This window comes from Ascaphus truei, chromosome 2, assembly GCF_040206685.1.
Source record: "Ascaphus truei isolate aAscTru1 chromosome 2, aAscTru1.hap1, whole genome shotgun sequence".
NCBI lineage: Eukaryota > Metazoa > Chordata > Amphibia > Anura > Ascaphidae > Ascaphus > Ascaphus truei.
In genome coordinates this window covers 347,264,900-347,282,917 of record NC_134484.1, presented here as the reverse complement: position 1 = coordinate 347,282,917, position 18,018 = coordinate 347,264,900, and the positions used below count along the sequence as shown (strand labels likewise).

Genomic DNA, 18,018 nt, shown 5'->3' with positions numbered 1-18,018 from the left:
ACCTTGAAGTAATTGAGTCGACCATGAACTCCTCTGTATACCAAAGTATTCTAGAGTCAAATGTGAGGCCATCTGTCCGACAGCTAAAGCTTGGCCGAAATTGGGTCATGCAACAGGACAATGATCCCAAGCACACCAGCAAACCTACAACAGAATGGCTGAAAAAGAAAAGAATCAAGGTGTTGCAATGGCCCAGTCAAAGTCCAGACCTCAACCCGATTGAAATGCTGTGGCTGGACCTTAAGAGAGCTGTGCATAAACAAATGCCCACAAACCTCAATGAACTGAAGCAACGTTGTAAAGAAGAGTGGGCCAAAATTCCTCCACAATGATGTGTTTTGTTAAATAAATCATGATGGTATAATATGTCATGGGTGTCCCTGGTGACGCCTCAGGGGCCCGTTCTTCACATTGTAGACTGCTACACAGTCCTTAATAATAAGGAGCACAAGGTCCCTCATGGTACTTTGTAAGGGGCCCTTCCCTTGTAGAACAGGTATGGTGTTCACGCTCCCGGAATAAATTTCCCACAGGGTACGCCCCCAACTTGCACAGTACATCGTGCATGGTGCAGGGGTTACTCCAGAGCTTGAAAGGTCCCGTTCCAGAAACACAATCTATGTGCCTTGGTACCCAAGGGTCCTCACGGTACGCTGTGAGGGCCCTGGCCCATTTTCCAGTGATTGAAGAAGGGTAACAGCGCTCCCCGGTAACATCCCATTGGGGGGTCGCCCCAACTTGCACAGGTACCCAAGGTTCCTCACAGTGCGTGGTGAGGGTTGTCCTGGCCCTGTCTTGGATATGATGAAGGGTAACAGCACTCCCCGGTAACATCCCATCGGTGGGGTTGCTCCAACAAAGTTCTGTCATTGGTAAGGGTCTAGGCAGCCCCCTCCCTGGTGTCACCTCAGGGAGAGACTCCCTCCTTCCTTAACACGGATGGGTGCCCGCGGTCCCTGGGGCAGCTGCTGCTATAAAGTCCCTTCAAGGCCTGCCATGTTGCTGCCATCTCAGCAGCGCCTCCAATTATAACACAGTTCCCCTCCCCACCCCCCCAATGGAACATGTAATATTAGTTACTTCTGTTTGTGGTGCGTGCATACCTGTGAGGGTCCAGGAGAGCTGAGTGGTCGGCGATGGTGTAGGGAACAGGACAGGCTTTTGATGATCTTGATGTTCAACTCAGTGTCAGCGCCTCCAGATCCAGTGGGCTCCAGGATTTCCAGAGTCAGTCCCCACTAGAGCAGATTTCATTCATACCCCTACACAATAGACTGAGAGCTCAGGCAGGAGTATATGAAAAGGAATGTTGTATTTGATATTCACTGCAGATGTTACACAGCAGAAACAGATAGGTCACAGAGGATCCCAGGCCTCTGGATGGTGCTGGGCTTTCTGGTAGTCTTGAGGCCTCTGATCTCTCTGGCTCAGTCAGCCCAGGAGGGACTGACTGGCTTGGCTCACTCCCAGCTGGGAGGAGCAGCATACACCTCCTCTCCCTAGGGGGGTGCACAACAACTGAACTATCTTTTGGCACTTCCTCTCTGAGACTCCAGAAGGGGAGGGCACAATGTCTGTACCATGACTTGCTGTACACAGACCCTGAGTCACCACCACTTCTGTCACTCAGAGAGTCAGCATAAGGGGGGAGGGGTCAATGCCCCTATGATAGCCTGTCCCAGCCTGTAGCTACTAAGAGCTTACATGACAGGAGGCAGAGAGTCACGGTACTCTGTGAGGGCCCTGGCCCATTTTTCAGTGATTGAAGAAGTGTAACAGCGCTCCCCGGTAACATCCCATCGGGGGGTCGCCCCAACTTGCACAGGTACCCAGGGTTCCTCACAGTGCGTGGTGAGGGTTGTCCTGGCCCTGTCTTGGATATGATGAAGGGTAACAGCACTCCCCGGTAACATCCCATCGGTGGGGTTGCTCCAACAAAGTTCTGTCATTGGTAAGGGTCTAGGCAGCCCCCTCCCTGGTGTCACCTCAGGGAGAGACTCCCTCCTTCCTTAACACGGATGGGTGCCCGCGGTCCCTGGGGCAGCTGCTGCTATATAGTCCCTTCAAGGCCTGCCATGTTGCTGCCATCTCAGCAGCGCCTCCAATTATAACACAGTTCCCCTCCCCACCCCCCCAATGGAACATGTAATACTGGTCACTTCTGTTTGTGGTGCGTGCATACCTGTGAGGGTCCAGGAGAGCTGAGTGGTCGGCGATGGTGTAGGGAACAGGACAGGCTTTTGATGATCTTGATGTTCAACTCAGTGTCAGCGCCTCCAGATCCAGTGGGCTCCAGGATTTCCAGAGTCAGTCCCCACTAGGGCAGATTTCATTCATACCCCTACACAATAGACTGAGAGCTCAGGCAGGAGTATATGAAAAGGAATGTTGTATTTGATATTCACTGCAGATGTTACACAGCAGAAACAGATAGGTCACAGAGGATCCCAGTCCTCTGGATGGTGCTGGGCTTTCTGGTAGTCTTGAGGCCTCTGATCTCTCTGGCTCAGTCAGCCCAGGAGGGACTGACTGGCTTGGCTCACTCCCAGCTGGGAGGAGCAGCATACACCTCCTCTCCCTAGGGGGGTGCACAACAACTGAACTATCTTTTGGCACTTCCTCTCTGAGACTCCAGAAGGGGAGGGCACAATGTCTGTACCATGACTTGCTGTACACAGACCCTGAGTCACCACCACTTCTGTCACTCAGAGTCAGCATAAGGGGGGAGGGGTCAATGCCCCTAGGATAGCCTGTCCCAGCCTGTAGCTACTAAGAGCTTACATGACAGGAGGCAGAGAGTCACGGTACTCTGTGAGGGCCCTGGCCCATTTTTCAGTGATTGAAGAAGTGTAACAGCGCTCCCCGGTAACATCCCATCGGGGGGTCGCCCCAACTTGCACAGGTACCCAGGGTTCCTCACAGTGCGTGGTGAGGGTTGTCCTGGCCCTGTCTTGGATATGATGAAGGGTAACAGCACTCCCCGGTAACATCCCATCGGTGGGGTTGCTCCAACAAAGTTCTGTCATTGGTAAGGGTCTAGGCAGCCCCCTCCCTGGTGTCACCTCAGGGAGAGACTCCCTCCTTCCTTAACACGGATGGGTGCCCGCGGTCCCTGGGGCAGCTGCTGCTATATAGTCCCTTCAAGGCCTGCCATGTTGCTGCCATCTCAGCAGCGCCTCCAATTATAACACAGTTCCCCTCCCCACCCCCCCAATGGAACATGTAATACTGGTTACTTCTGTTTGTGGTGCGTGCATACCTGTGAGGGTCCAGGAGAGCTGAGTGGTCGGCGATGGTGTAGGGAACAGGACAGGCTTTTGATGATCTTGATGTTCAACTCAGTGTCAGCGCCTCCAGATCCAGTGGGCTCCAGGATTTCCAGAGTCAGTCCCCACTAGGGCAGATTTCATTCATACCCCTACACAATAGACTGAGAGCTCAGGCAGGAGTATATGAAAAGGAATGTTGTATTTGATATTCACTGCAGATGTTACACAGCAGAAACAGATAGGTCACAGAGGATCCCAGGCCTCTGGATGGTGCTGGGCTCTCTGGTAGTCTTGAGGCCTCTGATCTCTCTGGCTCAGTCAGCCCAGAAGGGACTGACTGGCTTGGCTCACTCCCAGCTGGGAGGAGCAGCATACACCTCCTCTCCCTAGGGGGTTGCACAACAACTGAACTATCTTTTGGCACTTCCTCTCTGAGACTCCAGAAGGGGAGGGCACAATGTCTGTACCATGATTTGCTGTACACAGACCCTGAGTCACCACCACTTCTGTCACTCAGAGTCAGCATAAGGGGGGAGGGGTCAATGCCCCTATGATAGCCTGTCCCAGCCTGTAGCTACTAAGAGCTTACATGACAGGAGGCAGAGAGTCAGCCTGGACCAGCCATGCTACAATTATATTATGACAGGATAGATGATAGTACCGTTTACTGTGATGAAAAAAGGGGCTGAGACCAGGTTTAGGGGGGAATAAGAGGAGCTCAGTTTTAGACATATTACATTTAAGGTGGGGTAGCATCATCCATGAGAATCTAGACAGGAGGCAATCAGAAACTTGTAACTGGATTGCAGGTGTGAGTTTAGGGGTGGATAGGTATATATGTGTGTATCATATGCGTTGAGTTGATACAGTACCTAAAGCCAAAACAGTTGATGAGGTCACCAAGTGATAGTGTGTAGAGAGACAGAAAAGGGAAAAGGAGAGGTCCCAACACAAAGTCCTAAGGTGCACCATAATAGAGTGTAGAACCAATCTGCCTAGGAGTGCTGTGGAAATGCTTACATTTATTTAAATGAATTAACATCTTATTGATGCCAGTCTCCATGTCACCCCCGCTTCTGAGGAGGAAACTGATTAAATCACAGATTAAGAAGAATTGTTGTTGTTTTTGACTAAGTAGGTTCCAAATGAAATGACAATTTACTGACTGACTGTGCTGAGCTGACGGACTGAGCTGCCACCAGTATTCCGTTTATTGTCACCTTTCCCCTATGTAAAACTCGTACATGTACAGAACAGTGTTTTGTGACTACTGCAACATTAGTAAGTGAGGGAAATTGAAAGAGAAGTGAGAGCCTGATACTAAAAAGCTAAACTACGACTGCTGACTGAGCTGCCACCAGTGCCAGCCTGCCCTTTGGATATCACCACCGCCATCAGCATCCACTAATGCAGGGGGGCGCAAACTTTTTTCCCTGCGCCCCCCTGCCGGCGGTCTCCTCTCTTCCGCGCCCCCCCTAACCACCAATGACCCGCCCTCCGGCGTCATGACATCACGTTGCCATAGCAACGTGACGTCACATGACCTCACGGCGTCATTTTGATGCCGCGTTGCCATGGCGACGCAAGAAGGAAGCAGCCGGAGTCACGGGTAAGTATGGTTTACAGAGGCCCTGCAGCTCCCCTGGCACTTAATTTAAGTGCCTTCAGGAAGTGCGCGGGGCCTCTGTAAACCCCGCGCCCCCCACCGGCAGTCTCGCGCCCCCCCTGACGGTCGCGCCCCACAGTTTGCGCACCGCTGATCTAATGCATACCACCACCACCGTCATTATTATCATCATTGCCAGCTGCCTACTTGCCAGTGGCATGATTTCAGAATGTTGTTCTTTTTTACTATTTTGGGGGGCATTAACAAGCCAGCACTCATACAGCATGGCCAGCAACAGATGTAACATCCATGTTGGTACAGTGCTTGAATTGTTATATATTTGTCCTAACTGACTAATCCCTGATGGAATGGTGAGAGGGAGGGCCCAGGGACATACTCCTTTTATTTTCCCTTATTAAAAACTCATACATGTACAAAATGGTGTCGTAATTGCTGTCGCCGTAGCAGTAGGGTCTAGTGAGAGAAATTGAGAGCCTGAGACTTACAACTTAAGGTGCTGCTGCTGCTGCTGCTGCTGCTGCTGCTGCTGCTGCTGCTGCTGCTGCTGCTGCTGCTGCTGCTGCATGAGCTACTACTAGTGCCACTCTGCCTGTGGTATATCACCAGTTTCTGTGTCATGTGATCACTAGTGTAGTTATTACATCTGTACAATATGCCCTAATGCTAAGAATAGAAGAGGAGGTTCTCCTCTTCTTTCGTTCTGCTCACAATCTCAGGTCACTTGAGAGTAGAGGTTGCGATACCCCTAGAAAAGTCATAAGGCCCCCCCCCCTCCCCCCGGTGCCACTGATTATGACAAGCCTCAAAATCATAGGGCCCTCAAAGGGTTAACATTTTAATTGTTTTACCATGATATGCAGTTTAAAATAATACACAGAGCTCATATCTCACTCCATGCAAACAAGACACTTTTGACTGACAGACCTTGCTCCTAAATGTAGAAGGGGGGATACTCTTCTTATTCGCGGCTTTTGGTCAGATCGCAAAAGGAGACCATGTTACAAATAACAAAACCATGATTTTTGACAACACTTAAAATTTGAAAGAAATTTCCATTTCAGCCCCTGTACTAGTAGACCTAATCGTATTTGCAGTGAGCAATGTGATTTTAACAAACTGGATGCATCTCCTCCTACCTACAACTTTACAAGTAGATAAACTAGTATTTGATCTGGAAGGTATGTTAAAAAAAATTTAATATATTCTAAAATGACACCTCTGAATGTCAAACACTTTTTCTAGAATAAATGGTTCTTAGAATTACAATTAGTAGGAAAGTGTCTGGGGGATATTTTCACTCCTCGTAACACATTATAAACTTGTTTTCAATGTAGTCTCTTACAATTTCCTCTTTATTGATTTCCGTGATCATAACGAATATTTGAAACCATTTTGCACACGTATGTGCAGACCACAAGTTGAACCATTGTACTGTTTTTAACAGTTGCCAAATGACTGTACTCGGCCTGGCCATATGATTGTGACAAATGTATCTTATGTAAATCCCTTTATCCTGTTTGTCGATTGTTGTATTTTGTAAAATCTGTCTCTATGTGAAAATCTCCTAGCAAATAAAGTTTTAAAAAAAATGGGAACCTTAAACATTTAAAAAATATTTTAAAAATACTCATATGCACCTGTAACCTACAGTATATTTGACTTACAACATGCATCTGCCATTACTTTACTTTAGTCTTACACCTTTAAACATGCACTCCCTCAAAAAAATGTAGTTGTGCAAACTGCAAAAGAAAAAAAAATGTTTATCATCTTTATGTTTTTACATTTCTTCATAGCAATCCCACTACAAACGCTAAGTCCAACATCAATTCTGTTAGAGGATATTCAGATAACGCAAAGCAATGCGTTGCAGAGTACCGGTTAATATGCAATAGTGGATCTGTATTGCACTTCAGTTAATATATTCCGTTGTATCAAATGCTGTCAGTCACAAAAAAACATGTTTTGAGCCTCCTAGCTGCCTGGAACAACTATGTCCTCTGTTTGGTTTCTTTATACAATTCCAATATCATTTGAGTGTGGCAACTGTGCTGCTTGAAACCAGCATTGACAGATAAAGAAGCCCTGTCAGGTCTCACTGTCTGACACAGCATGGGGTAAATCCCATGGTGGGGAGAGCCCAAACCCCAGTCATACAGTAACTACAGCCCTTTTTGTCATTACCTGGCTCTTTCGCCTTTACCCTGCCCCACCAACCGTTGTCATTACCCCTCCCCTCTGCTCTGGAGGTGAGGAGGAGTCTCACACCGATCTCATACTGCGGAGTGCGGGATCACTGGCAGTGCTGTTTAAAGACTAATGGACAATAAACATGTTCATTGTATGCTGGACTAAAAGAGCTGAGAACTCTTGGCAATGTCTTTCATGCCGAGGTGATTATAACACACTAAACGTTATAAATGAACGGTTAGAATTTAAAGAGGCAATCCAAGCAATAGCCTACAGTATGTGTTTTTTTTTTATATAAATCAGTTCTGTAGTATTAGATAATACTGCATTTTCATATTATTATTCAACTCTTAATGCCATTTTTAATGAGTTTAAATATACTGAGCATCCTTTGATTTCTATAGCAGGCTTTAACCCACTTCCCCAGCAGTGCAAGATCTTTGTAACACTTTCCAGTTTGTGATAATTTGTTGCCAATGTTCCCAGCAGTTTGAGCTGCAAACTGTAAAAATAGATAATGTTACCTTAGTAATATCAGAATACATTGTAGCTGCTGAGTTACATTGACTGAAGGATTGATTGAAACTGAAAGGCAGCCATTTAGTGAACTCTGGGAAGCAGGATCTTTGCTGATTGCTCACTGGAGAATGAATTGATCGGCAGCTTAGGTACTTCATTTTCGATAAAGGTAATCAAAGGCTGCATATATTAAAACAAAAAACTCCATGTATATATATATATATAGCAACTGTAAATATTACTCAGTGCCACCTTTTGTCTCAAGCTCGTATTACACAAGCAAATCCTCAAGCCAATGCATGCTGCTGAAGCGCTGTATGCTGGGTGACAATGGGGAAAGACAGGGTTGCAGACCTGTCTAAGACATGCAAATGAACATACAGTAATATTTACAGTTGCTTTATGCTTTACTGTGGAGGGTTTTTGTCCCTTTTTTTACCCACTATAACCTTAATAATTGTGGTGATTATATATATATTTGTTTTTTTTTTTTTTTTTTTTAAGTGCCACTTGGATTGCCTCTTTAAGACCAACAGCAGACATTTTCACTTTTGACCACTGGGTGTCAGTATGTTTTTGTTTTATTATTATTACATGAAACTGTAATAGCCATTTTCACCACTAGATGTTGCTGTGTTGATAAACAATGTTTCCACTATACTGTACATACAGGATGTATATAAAAATAACCAATACATATCCTCACCCCCCTGCCCAAAAATGTATTATAGTATGGATGCAATCCCACCGAGGAAATATGTACTGAAATAGAGATAAAATGCAAAAACTCATCTGTAACTTTAACAGGTTCTCCAACATTTGTAATGTTTGTTTTATAGCTTCTGATGTTTAATAGATTTACAAATGTAAGCCCTAACAGCTGTGTTGGACCTGGAGCAAAGTAGATTTGATATAGGTTGTGATACAGTACCTTTCAGTGGACTAACATTACAGTTTTTGATAGATGAAGTTATAGTGTACGGAGCTTTTGAAAACTCATAGGCTTCTTCTTCCAGTGCACTGTGATTGTACGAGTACACTTTAAAAAAAACTACAGTATGATGTTTCCAAAACTCTGAACATTATAATCTATGGAAAACTCCAAATATAAGTCTAAAAGCCTAAACAAAAATAGCATAACAATTAATAAATAAGGCACACTGCTTTCAAACAAATGAATAAACGCAGCAGCGATTTTAGTAAAAGTTTACAATCGTAGACAATCACACCCACACACATATTATATCATATTATATCATCACACATCATCGGGCCACACACCCGGAAGCAGCAGATCAACGCCGAGGCACCAGCTGATCCCTGCGCGCGGGATCTCAACGCCTCGAATACAACACTGTCTCCCAGCTCCCGAGTCAGCAACAAGGCAGCACAGACAATTATTCAACGAATCCACTGAACTACAGACTTTATATAGGTAGGTTGTTACATGCTTTATTTTGTCTGTTTAATACATTTTTAACTTCACCTTTGGTGCGCCCTGTGTCCCTTTTCTTCCAAACTACAATAAAGTTGAAACAAAACCATTGACTCACTGTATCATTTAATATACATGACTTTAAAAAGATACAATCTTATGCTGAGTGGGCAAAACAGAGGTCAAGTGAAGGTGATCAGTTCCGTTAACTTTACCACATACAGCATGACATGACAGCTCTTACAGTATATCATACATATGTCACGTTTGTATGCACATGTAAAGTTATTCTATATCTGTGGCCATAAGCAACACTTTTAGATTGTAAGTTCCTTTGGGCAGGGACTTATTCCTACAATGTTTAATGCACTGCTTATATTACACCTCTAAGCAGGAAATAAAACAATAATTATCTGTTCTTATTATTACACACGTTAAAGAGAGAATCACCCCTGCTTGCTCTTTCTCCAAGCAATAACCATATACTGGAAGCGATAGGGACATGCCATTTATTCTTAGAAATCTCATTGGTTGATGCACTCGATGAGCTTTTACAATGAATTTACTTTATCAAGGTTTACAACCATTCTACATCTTCACACTTTGGGACTTTGGCCCTACAAAGACATATGAATCCTGCTTTATTATCCAACTGCATTTTTGCTAAACCATACACAGCTTTTATTACAGTCCACCAGTCAGGCAAATGAAACCTAAAATCGTAGACTGGTGATTAAAACCTAAAACCATAACCAGGAAGGCATTACCATAATATAGCCATACAACTGAGATATAGTACAATGAGCTGTGTGTGGCCATAAAAACTGATGGGTTGGTTAGCTTAGTTAATTAGCTAATTGTATTACTTTGTGTATTGGGTAGCATGCAACATAAAACCACACTGGTCAGTTTTCCATTTATGAAGAAACACACCTCCAATGCTTAACCATAAAAAGTATTGTTTTAGTACCTTACAACTGATACATTCTCCTTTATCCCTATGCATGTGTGTGAAAGATTGATTTTCCTCCCAAATCTCCCCCTTTGTAAATACAGGCCAGCATTGGAAAGTTACAGTATATAGCACACATTTAGAAAAAAAAATGAATACATAACAAGAATAAACTGTAGATATACAAACCTATTTACTTCACAATTTCTATGCAATTTGTGAATTTTTTTTCTGATCAAAATTCAGAAAAATCACTTTTTCATATAATTTGTCTTTATATTTTTTTGATGAATTCATAATAAATTCAAAATGTTAAAGTTTTATCCCAACACCGATTTATTGGGTCCTGATTCACTAAAGGGTGCTAAGGTTTAACACGGATTACCCCTTATTCAAATGAATAGGCCTAAGACGTGCTAAAGTTTAGCACCCTTTAGCGTATATAGGCCATGGCGAGAGTATACCCGATTTCAGTTTGTGAGTAAATAATATGTGCAGTTCTTTTCCCAGCCAGGATTCACATGATATCAAGTTATCACATGAGTTTTTACTAAAAGGACTATACCTCTGACACACAGGTTTTAACCACTCCAGTCCCAGTGGTGCCTGCAATTGTTATTGTTTATTTGTAAAGCGCCAACATATTCCACAGCGCGGTACAATGTGGGAGCAGAGATTTGATAATCACATAAACAGAATGACATACAAATACACACAAGGACAGACATTCACAAACAGATACAGAAGGGAACGAGGGCCCTGCTCCTGAGAGCTTACACTCTACAGGGATTTATTCATCTCCCATTGACTGCGATAACATGAAGAAAGAAGAACGTGTATATCTATTTCTAGAGACTTTTGGTACAGTCTCCCTCGGAAATAGGAAAGGTTGCCATGTATGGTACAAGCACATCAAATGTAATATTACATAATCCGAGTGACATACCAAATATGGACAAACAAGGGCAAACAGATACAGAAGGTAATGATGAGGGCTCTGCTTACAATCTAACATTGTGCGTTGTTTATGAAACTCTTTATTTATGTACCTTGCAGGGAGCTTCCTATTGCGCCCATTACCATTATATATATAACCATCAAATATAATGCATTGCAAACAACAATGGTAAATGCCATTCCCTACTGTAAAAGCAGTTCCTTTTGTCTTTTTGTCTTTGCAGAGGACTTCCCATACAGCAGTACTATGATCTAACCAAGCTGAGAAAAAGTGCAGTCCGTTTAAATGATGACTTGTAAGTAAGATGCCAATTTAAAACACTCTGAGCGATCAGAGTGATATTGGGAGACCATCAGGTACACAGTACCCACACTTTCCTGGGAAACGGTGCGGAGCGCCAGGCGGAGGTTTGTATTGTTTATTGTGGGGTTGGAGGACGACTTGGCACTGAGGCGGGGCACTGCTGTGTCCAATTAACTGGCACATTATAACAGAAGGTGTATGCCAGCAGCGTGAAGGTCCCCTTTCCCAATTGACTCTGAGACATTAAGAAACATTGGTCCCAATATAAGACTCTGAATGTCCCAAAAAGCTCAAGAATACTGAACTCCTCATGTGCAGTGATAAAGACATTGTGGGTTTATTCATACTGTATGTTCCTTCTCTTGATCCTTTTCACGGTGAGTCTAAAGTTGCTTGTCACTGGTATATTATTTATATAATACTGGTGTTATTCCTGTTTCAATATTAGGGTTTATCATAAGTATCCCATCTTTCTTTAAATTACACAGTCATATACCCTTATTTTTTTAAATATTATATTTCTACATTGCGCCGGATGCTTTTTATATCATATATACATATATATAGGGAACCTATAGGGAACCATATTAAAAATGGTTTTTGAAGCAAAAAGTGGCACTGTGTGCTCATTTGCATGTCATTTCCCAGAATCCCTTGCTGCAGTGGAAGTGCTGTGTGCTGGGTGATAATGGGGAAAGGCGGGGTTGCAGACCTGCCTAAGGCCTCGGTCCCGCTGCGCTCGTTGGCGCGGGCGGCGGGTCGCGAGTTCCCCACCAGCAGGGGAATCCTCGCGAGCCGGTCCCGGTCCCCACTGGCTGCACAGCTGACTACACGCTGTAGAGCGTCAGCCGCTGGAGACACCAGAGAATGGTGTTTCCTAGCGTTGACGCGTGACGTGTGTGGCTGTGAGCCAATGGGGAGGGGAGGCTGCGGGAGGAGGAGAGGCTTCGGGGAGCGGGGAGGAGTGTGGAGTGAAAGCAGGTGAGTGCCTTTCTCTGTGTGTGTGTGTCTGAGTGCCTGTCTGTGTGTGTATGTGTCTGAGTGCGTGAGTGCCTGTCTGTGTGTGTATGTGTCTGAGTGCGTGAGTGCCTGTCTGTGTGTGTGTGTGTGTATGAGTGCGTGAGTGCCTGCCTGTGTGTGTGTGCGCGTGTGTGTGTGTGTGTGCACGTGTGTGTGTGTGTGTATGAATGAGTGCCTGCGTGTGTGTGTTTAAACTTACCTTCCAGCTCCAGCCCGAGTCCGTGGAGGGAGGGGGGGGGGGAGAGTAGCGGGTCCCTCCGCTCAAGCCACGCCCCCCCTCCCTGTCAAACCGCCCACCTCCCGCCCACCTCCCGATCAAACCTCCCACCTCCCGCTCCGGCTCCCGCTCCCTACAGACCGCAGATCGCGGTCTGTGTATCTCAGCGCACCGCCTGTCAGCAGCGCAGGTGCGCTGACTCTGGGAGCGGGGCCTTAGCCTTAGACATGCAGATGAGCATACAGTTGTATTTACATTTGCATATTTGCTTTGCTGTGGGGGTTTTTGTCACTTTTTTTACTCACCATAACTTAACTCAGTATTATGGTTGGCCCATCCTTTAGCTTCTTTGCATACCCAGTTAATCAACCCCACACTGATGAGACCCATTAAGGTCGAAACAGCTGTCTGTGGGTGGTTTTCTGGGTATGCACCTTAACCCTGGCTGTGCTCTAAGCTGTGACCATGCAGCAAGCTTAAGCCTATAGGGAACCATGTTAAAAATGTTTTTTGAAGCAAAAAGTGGCACTGTGTGCTCATCTGCATGTCATTTCCCAGAATCCCTTGCTGCAGTGGAAGTGCTGTGTGCTGGGTGATAATGGGGAAAGGCGGGGTTGCAGACCTGCCTAAGACATGCAGATGAGCATACAGTTGTATTTACATTTATATATATATATATATATATATATATGTATATATATATATATATATATATATATATATATATACAGTGTTCGACAAACCTATACAGTAGTAGATTTTTTGGTGATTTGTCAACCACTGTATATATATATATATATATATATATATATATATATATATATATATATATATATATATATATATATATATATATATATATATAATGTATATACAATACTCACTATATATTACTGTTTGACCTATTTGTGTCTACCATACTTGTCTCACAAACAAATATAGCTGCACTTGTTTTTCGGCACACTCACTTCTACATTAGTGCTAGTAAATTCCTCTGCCACCGAATGGAATTCTGCAGCGCAAATACACGTTAACAAAAATAAAAAACAGGCTTTATTTGAAAATGCTTTAGCATTAACCATTCTCAGAAATAAACTGTTTCAAATATTTGAAGCAGCCAATGAAATAATTGGGAAGTCAGAGGGAGATTAAGATTATTATTCGCATATAAAGCTCCAACATATTTCCCATGGCAGAACAATGGGAGATCAATAAAAGTAACATGAGAAGAACTTACATTGTTGTCGCAATGTTTGTTATATCATCACACACAGATATTTATTACTTTAACACGCCTGGTGCATTTTCTTCCTTAGTTTCTATTAATCAGTGCATTTCTTCCTTAGTTTCTATTAATCAGTGCAGCTCTATTAATCTGCCTAAATAGCACTTAGATTGTAAAATGCACAGGACAAAGACTCCTCCCATACTTTGCTATACAGTACTGTATTTATATTATACATACTGTATGTACATTCCGAATGCAGAGAATATGTCTTCCCAGTGCTGGAGAAGAGTTCAGCTCCATTCAAATGAATGGGACTAAAATTGTATCCAGCACGGGAAAGACAGCTTTGCAACATAGAGTACTGTGTAGGGCAGTGTTTTTCAACAGGGGTTCCTAGGAACCGTGGGTTCCCGGGCATCCCCAAAAGGGTTCCCTGCAATTATCAGGTCATTTGAAAATTATACCAAATAAAGAAGAATTGACAATGTATCTGATCTCAGACGCGCTATTAGAGAGAGTTGGAGTTCCTTTACAATATATCTGATCTCAGACGCGCTATTAGAGAGGGTTGGGGTTACTTACAATGCATCTGATCTCAGACGTGCTATTAGAGAGGGTTGGGGTTCCTCAGAATTTCACCAGGGGTTCCTTCACCAAACAAAGGTTGGAAACCACTGGTTTAGGGACTAATGTGTAATGCTGGGGGCTTTTAAAGCAGCAATACTACATTCCCCTCTTTTTTCCCCTTTTCTTTTGTATATGTAAAGCATGTGACAATGTATAAATTCTACATTCTTACCTAAGATGGCAATCGTTTGATGTAAAAAACCTGATTGTGTGCTGGCAGCGGGGCCCGCCCTGTGAAACAAGTTAACGGGACTTACCTTGAAGAGTGGCCCTCCTCTAGCAGCGTCACGATGACATCACGTTGCCATGGCAACGTGTCGTCATCTGACGTCGGTCAGCTGCCTCTCTGTGAAAAGCGGTCCTTGCCGGATCGGGGGCTCCGCACTTCCTCCTCGGGTCTGGCGGAGTTTGCACCGAGAGCAGGGAGTGCGAGGCTCACATTGCCCATAGGCCGGCCCTGTTAAACGTTTCAATCAATTCTTCAGTCAGTGTAACTTAGTAATATCATGATACATTGTAGCTGCTAAGGTAACATTATCTTTTATTACAGTTTGCAGCACAAACTGCTGGGAACATTGGCAACAGATTATCACAAACAGGAAAGTGTTGCAAAGATCTTGCACTGATTGGGAGTTGGGCTAAAATCTGATTTAGAAATCAAAGGATGATTTAAAACGAATTAAAAATGGCATTAAGAGATGAATAAAAAAAACACTCACTATTATCTAATATTACAGAACAGATAAAAAAAAAAACAATAAGATTTCCACCATCATGCTCTTAATTTGTGCAACAAAACCCCCCAAAACATCTTATCTTACCCCCCCTAACTGATTATTAAGGGGAACAGGAAATTAATGTTGTACAAAGAAGTGACTCTGTGTTTGTGACACCTCCGACATATAACACTTTTCTTATTCTTTTAGGTATCCTAAACCCCCTGCTGCTTCAATCAAGTGAGTAAAATGCATGTTAAAAGGTTTAGGAGACATTTGGAAAGTACCCCCCCCAAAAAAAAAAAAAAACCGAGCAAGAAAACAGCAGTGACGGGCAAAGTTCTCATTTCATGTTGTACTGCTTTTCTTTCAAATTAGTGCGCAGGAAATATATGTGGGTTTCCCAGCGGAGCACCCATATCATTCCCACATATCGAAGTTTGCCATGTTTCCAAGCTTCAGACCTCCTGAAGAGCCCGCACGCTGCACCCCTCCGCTGCACCCACAAACTCCAGCACGCGGTCACTGCACTAACATCATAAGGAAAAGCAGAGGTATCTACTCCCCATTCCCGCAGCAATGTCTCGTGGCGTGGAACTGGGCTCGCGAATTAGAGCTGTGAATGTAAATACGTGTAACATTGAAGGTTCAATCCCCGCCTCAGCCTGTTAACTGCTTTCTGTTGGATCAAATCCCCCAAACATTTTATGACTCGCTTTACCGATCCGCACCCGAGGCATTTGGAGTCTGGTATACCAAACCAGGCGGCACTTTTGAGGTACAATCAGCGGCGGGTTTCCAGATCCGCCGCCCGTAGGCACTTGCCTGGTGCCGCCTTCTCCGTGCTGCCGCCCTCCGTCTTCTTCCCAATTGCAGCACAGCGTCTCGTTGCCCTGGCAACGAGATGTCGTTTGACACCGCGACGTTGCATTGCCATGGCAACGAGACTCCGTGTGACATCGCAGCATCATTTGACGCTGCAGAAAGAAGGCGGAAGCAGCAGGAAGGCGGAGGCAGGTAAGGAACTTCAAATCAGTCCCGATAGTGCGGACTCTGTGTATGGGGCGGACGTTTTGCTGCATAATAAGCAAGCGGGGGAGGGGAATATACTCTGGCGACAGTCAATAGAGGACTGGGTGTCCCCCCAGCATGTCTCTCCCCCCCAGCATGTCTCCTTCCTCTTCCTCCTCCCCATCCCCCCCGGCATGTCTCCCTCCTCTTCCCCCCAGGCACTTCTCTCTCCTCTTCACCCAGCAAGTCTCTCTCCTCTAACCCACTCCCAGCATGTCTCTCTCCCCCACCCCCAGCATGTCTCTCTCTCTTTTCTCCCCATAATGTCTCTTTTCTCCCCCTAATGTCTCTCTCTTTTTTCTCCCCTTATGTCCCTCTCTTTTTTCTACCCATCATTTCTCTCTCTATTCTCCCCATTGTCTCTCTCTCTCTCTCTCTCTTCTCCCCATCATCTCTCTTCTCCCCATCATGTCTCTCTCTCTTTTATCCACATAATGTCTCTCTTTTCTCCCCATCATCTCTCTCTTTTACCCATCATGTTTCTCTCTCTCTTTTACCCATCATGTCTCTCTCTTTTGACCTCATCATGTCTCTCTCTTTTCCCATCATGTTGTTACGCCGATGCTCGCCACAAACCGGGACCGGACCGCGGGGCTGAGGTGGGGTTATATAATCACCGACCTTAGTCCACGCAGACTGATCCGGAGTGCGCAGTTCGTAGTCGTACATCGCAGGGTCAGGATTGGAGAAGGCAGCATCGTCGTTAATGAAGCAGGAGTTCGGCAACAGGAAGTCAGGAGTGCTCCGCTTCAGCTTAGGAGCGTGAGCGCGGGGGTGGCTTCTGCGCGAGGAGCGGCCTCGGCCCATGACGCCGATCTCAGCAGGAGGAGACAGCAGGCTGGCCGAAGTTCACCGCAGGGCAGCGTCGGGAAGAACCAACGCTTCAGCGCAGAAGTCCAAGGCAGGCCACTGCAAGAGGATCGCAGCAGGCCGCAGGAAAGGAAGGGTAGCCACTGCTAGGAGGGAATGCAGCAGTTACCAGTGCTGGCATCAACGCTTCAGCACAGACATCCAGGGTAGGCCACTGCAAGGAGATAGCAGCAGGCCAGTGCTGGCATCAACGCTTCAGCACAGACGTCCAGGGCAGGCCACTGCAAGGAGATAGCAGCAGGCCGCAGGAAAGGAAGGGTAGCCACTGCTAGGAGGGAATGCAGCAGGTACCAGTGCTGGCAACAACGCTTCAGCACAGACGTCCAGGGTAGACCACTGCGAGGAGATAGCAGCAGGCCAGTGCTGGCAACAACGCTTCAGCACAGACGTCCAGGACCAGGCCTCTGGATACTCAGGAACTTGGAAGGTAAGAACGCTAGGAGAGAGGCCTGGGGTGGTTTGTGGCAGAGACAGTAACATGAGGTAGGAATAGTTATGCTCGGCACTGGTTCAGTGCCGACGCCTAGAATATAAAGGGCGGAGATCCAATCACAGGAGGAGGGTGTGTGAGAATCCCTCCAATGAAAGAGCACAGGGCAGAAGCTGCAATGAGAGGCAGCACCTGTGCCATAGATTGCCAGAGGAAGCTTGCAACTGCACAGGTCTGCAAGGCTGCAGTCAAAGCCAGTAGTGGATTCCTTACAGTACCCCCCCCCCCCCCACCCTTCAGGTGAGGCCTCCGGACGAACAAGATCCATCACAGATTTGGGGAACATGGAATTGTTCCTAAACCTCCTTAGGCGAGAGGTGGTGTTGAAAGCCCATAGTTTGTTGGGATTCCTTACAGTACCCCCACCACTGGGTGAGAAGCCTGGGTGAACAGAACCATTCATAGGTCTGGGAGACATTGAGTTGTTCCTGAAGTGTCTCCGGCGAGAATTAGGTCCACAATCCAGGTGTACGTTGGCGAGTGCCATGAAAGACAGCGGTGGTACTGCAGTTCTTGGTACATGGAC

General features: G+C 45.4%; 1 protein-coding gene across 3 annotated transcripts in view; it reads left to right on the top strand.

The window, feature by feature from the left end:
* SPMIP4 (sperm microtubule inner protein 4) overlaps positions 1-18,018 on the top strand; it is a 60,171-nt gene that overhangs the window by 15,680 nt on the left and 26,473 nt on the right. For all 3 annotated transcript variants that reach the window (XM_075586808.1, XM_075586809.1, XM_075586810.1), the window contains 3 exons: positions 11,174-11,245; positions 15,272-15,301; positions 15,440-15,615. In XM_075586808.1, the coding sequence (XP_075442923.1) occupies positions 11,174-11,245; positions 15,272-15,301; positions 15,440-15,615 (278 nt within the window). The remainder of the gene's footprint in view (positions 1-11,173; positions 11,246-15,271; positions 15,302-15,439; positions 15,616-18,018) is intronic.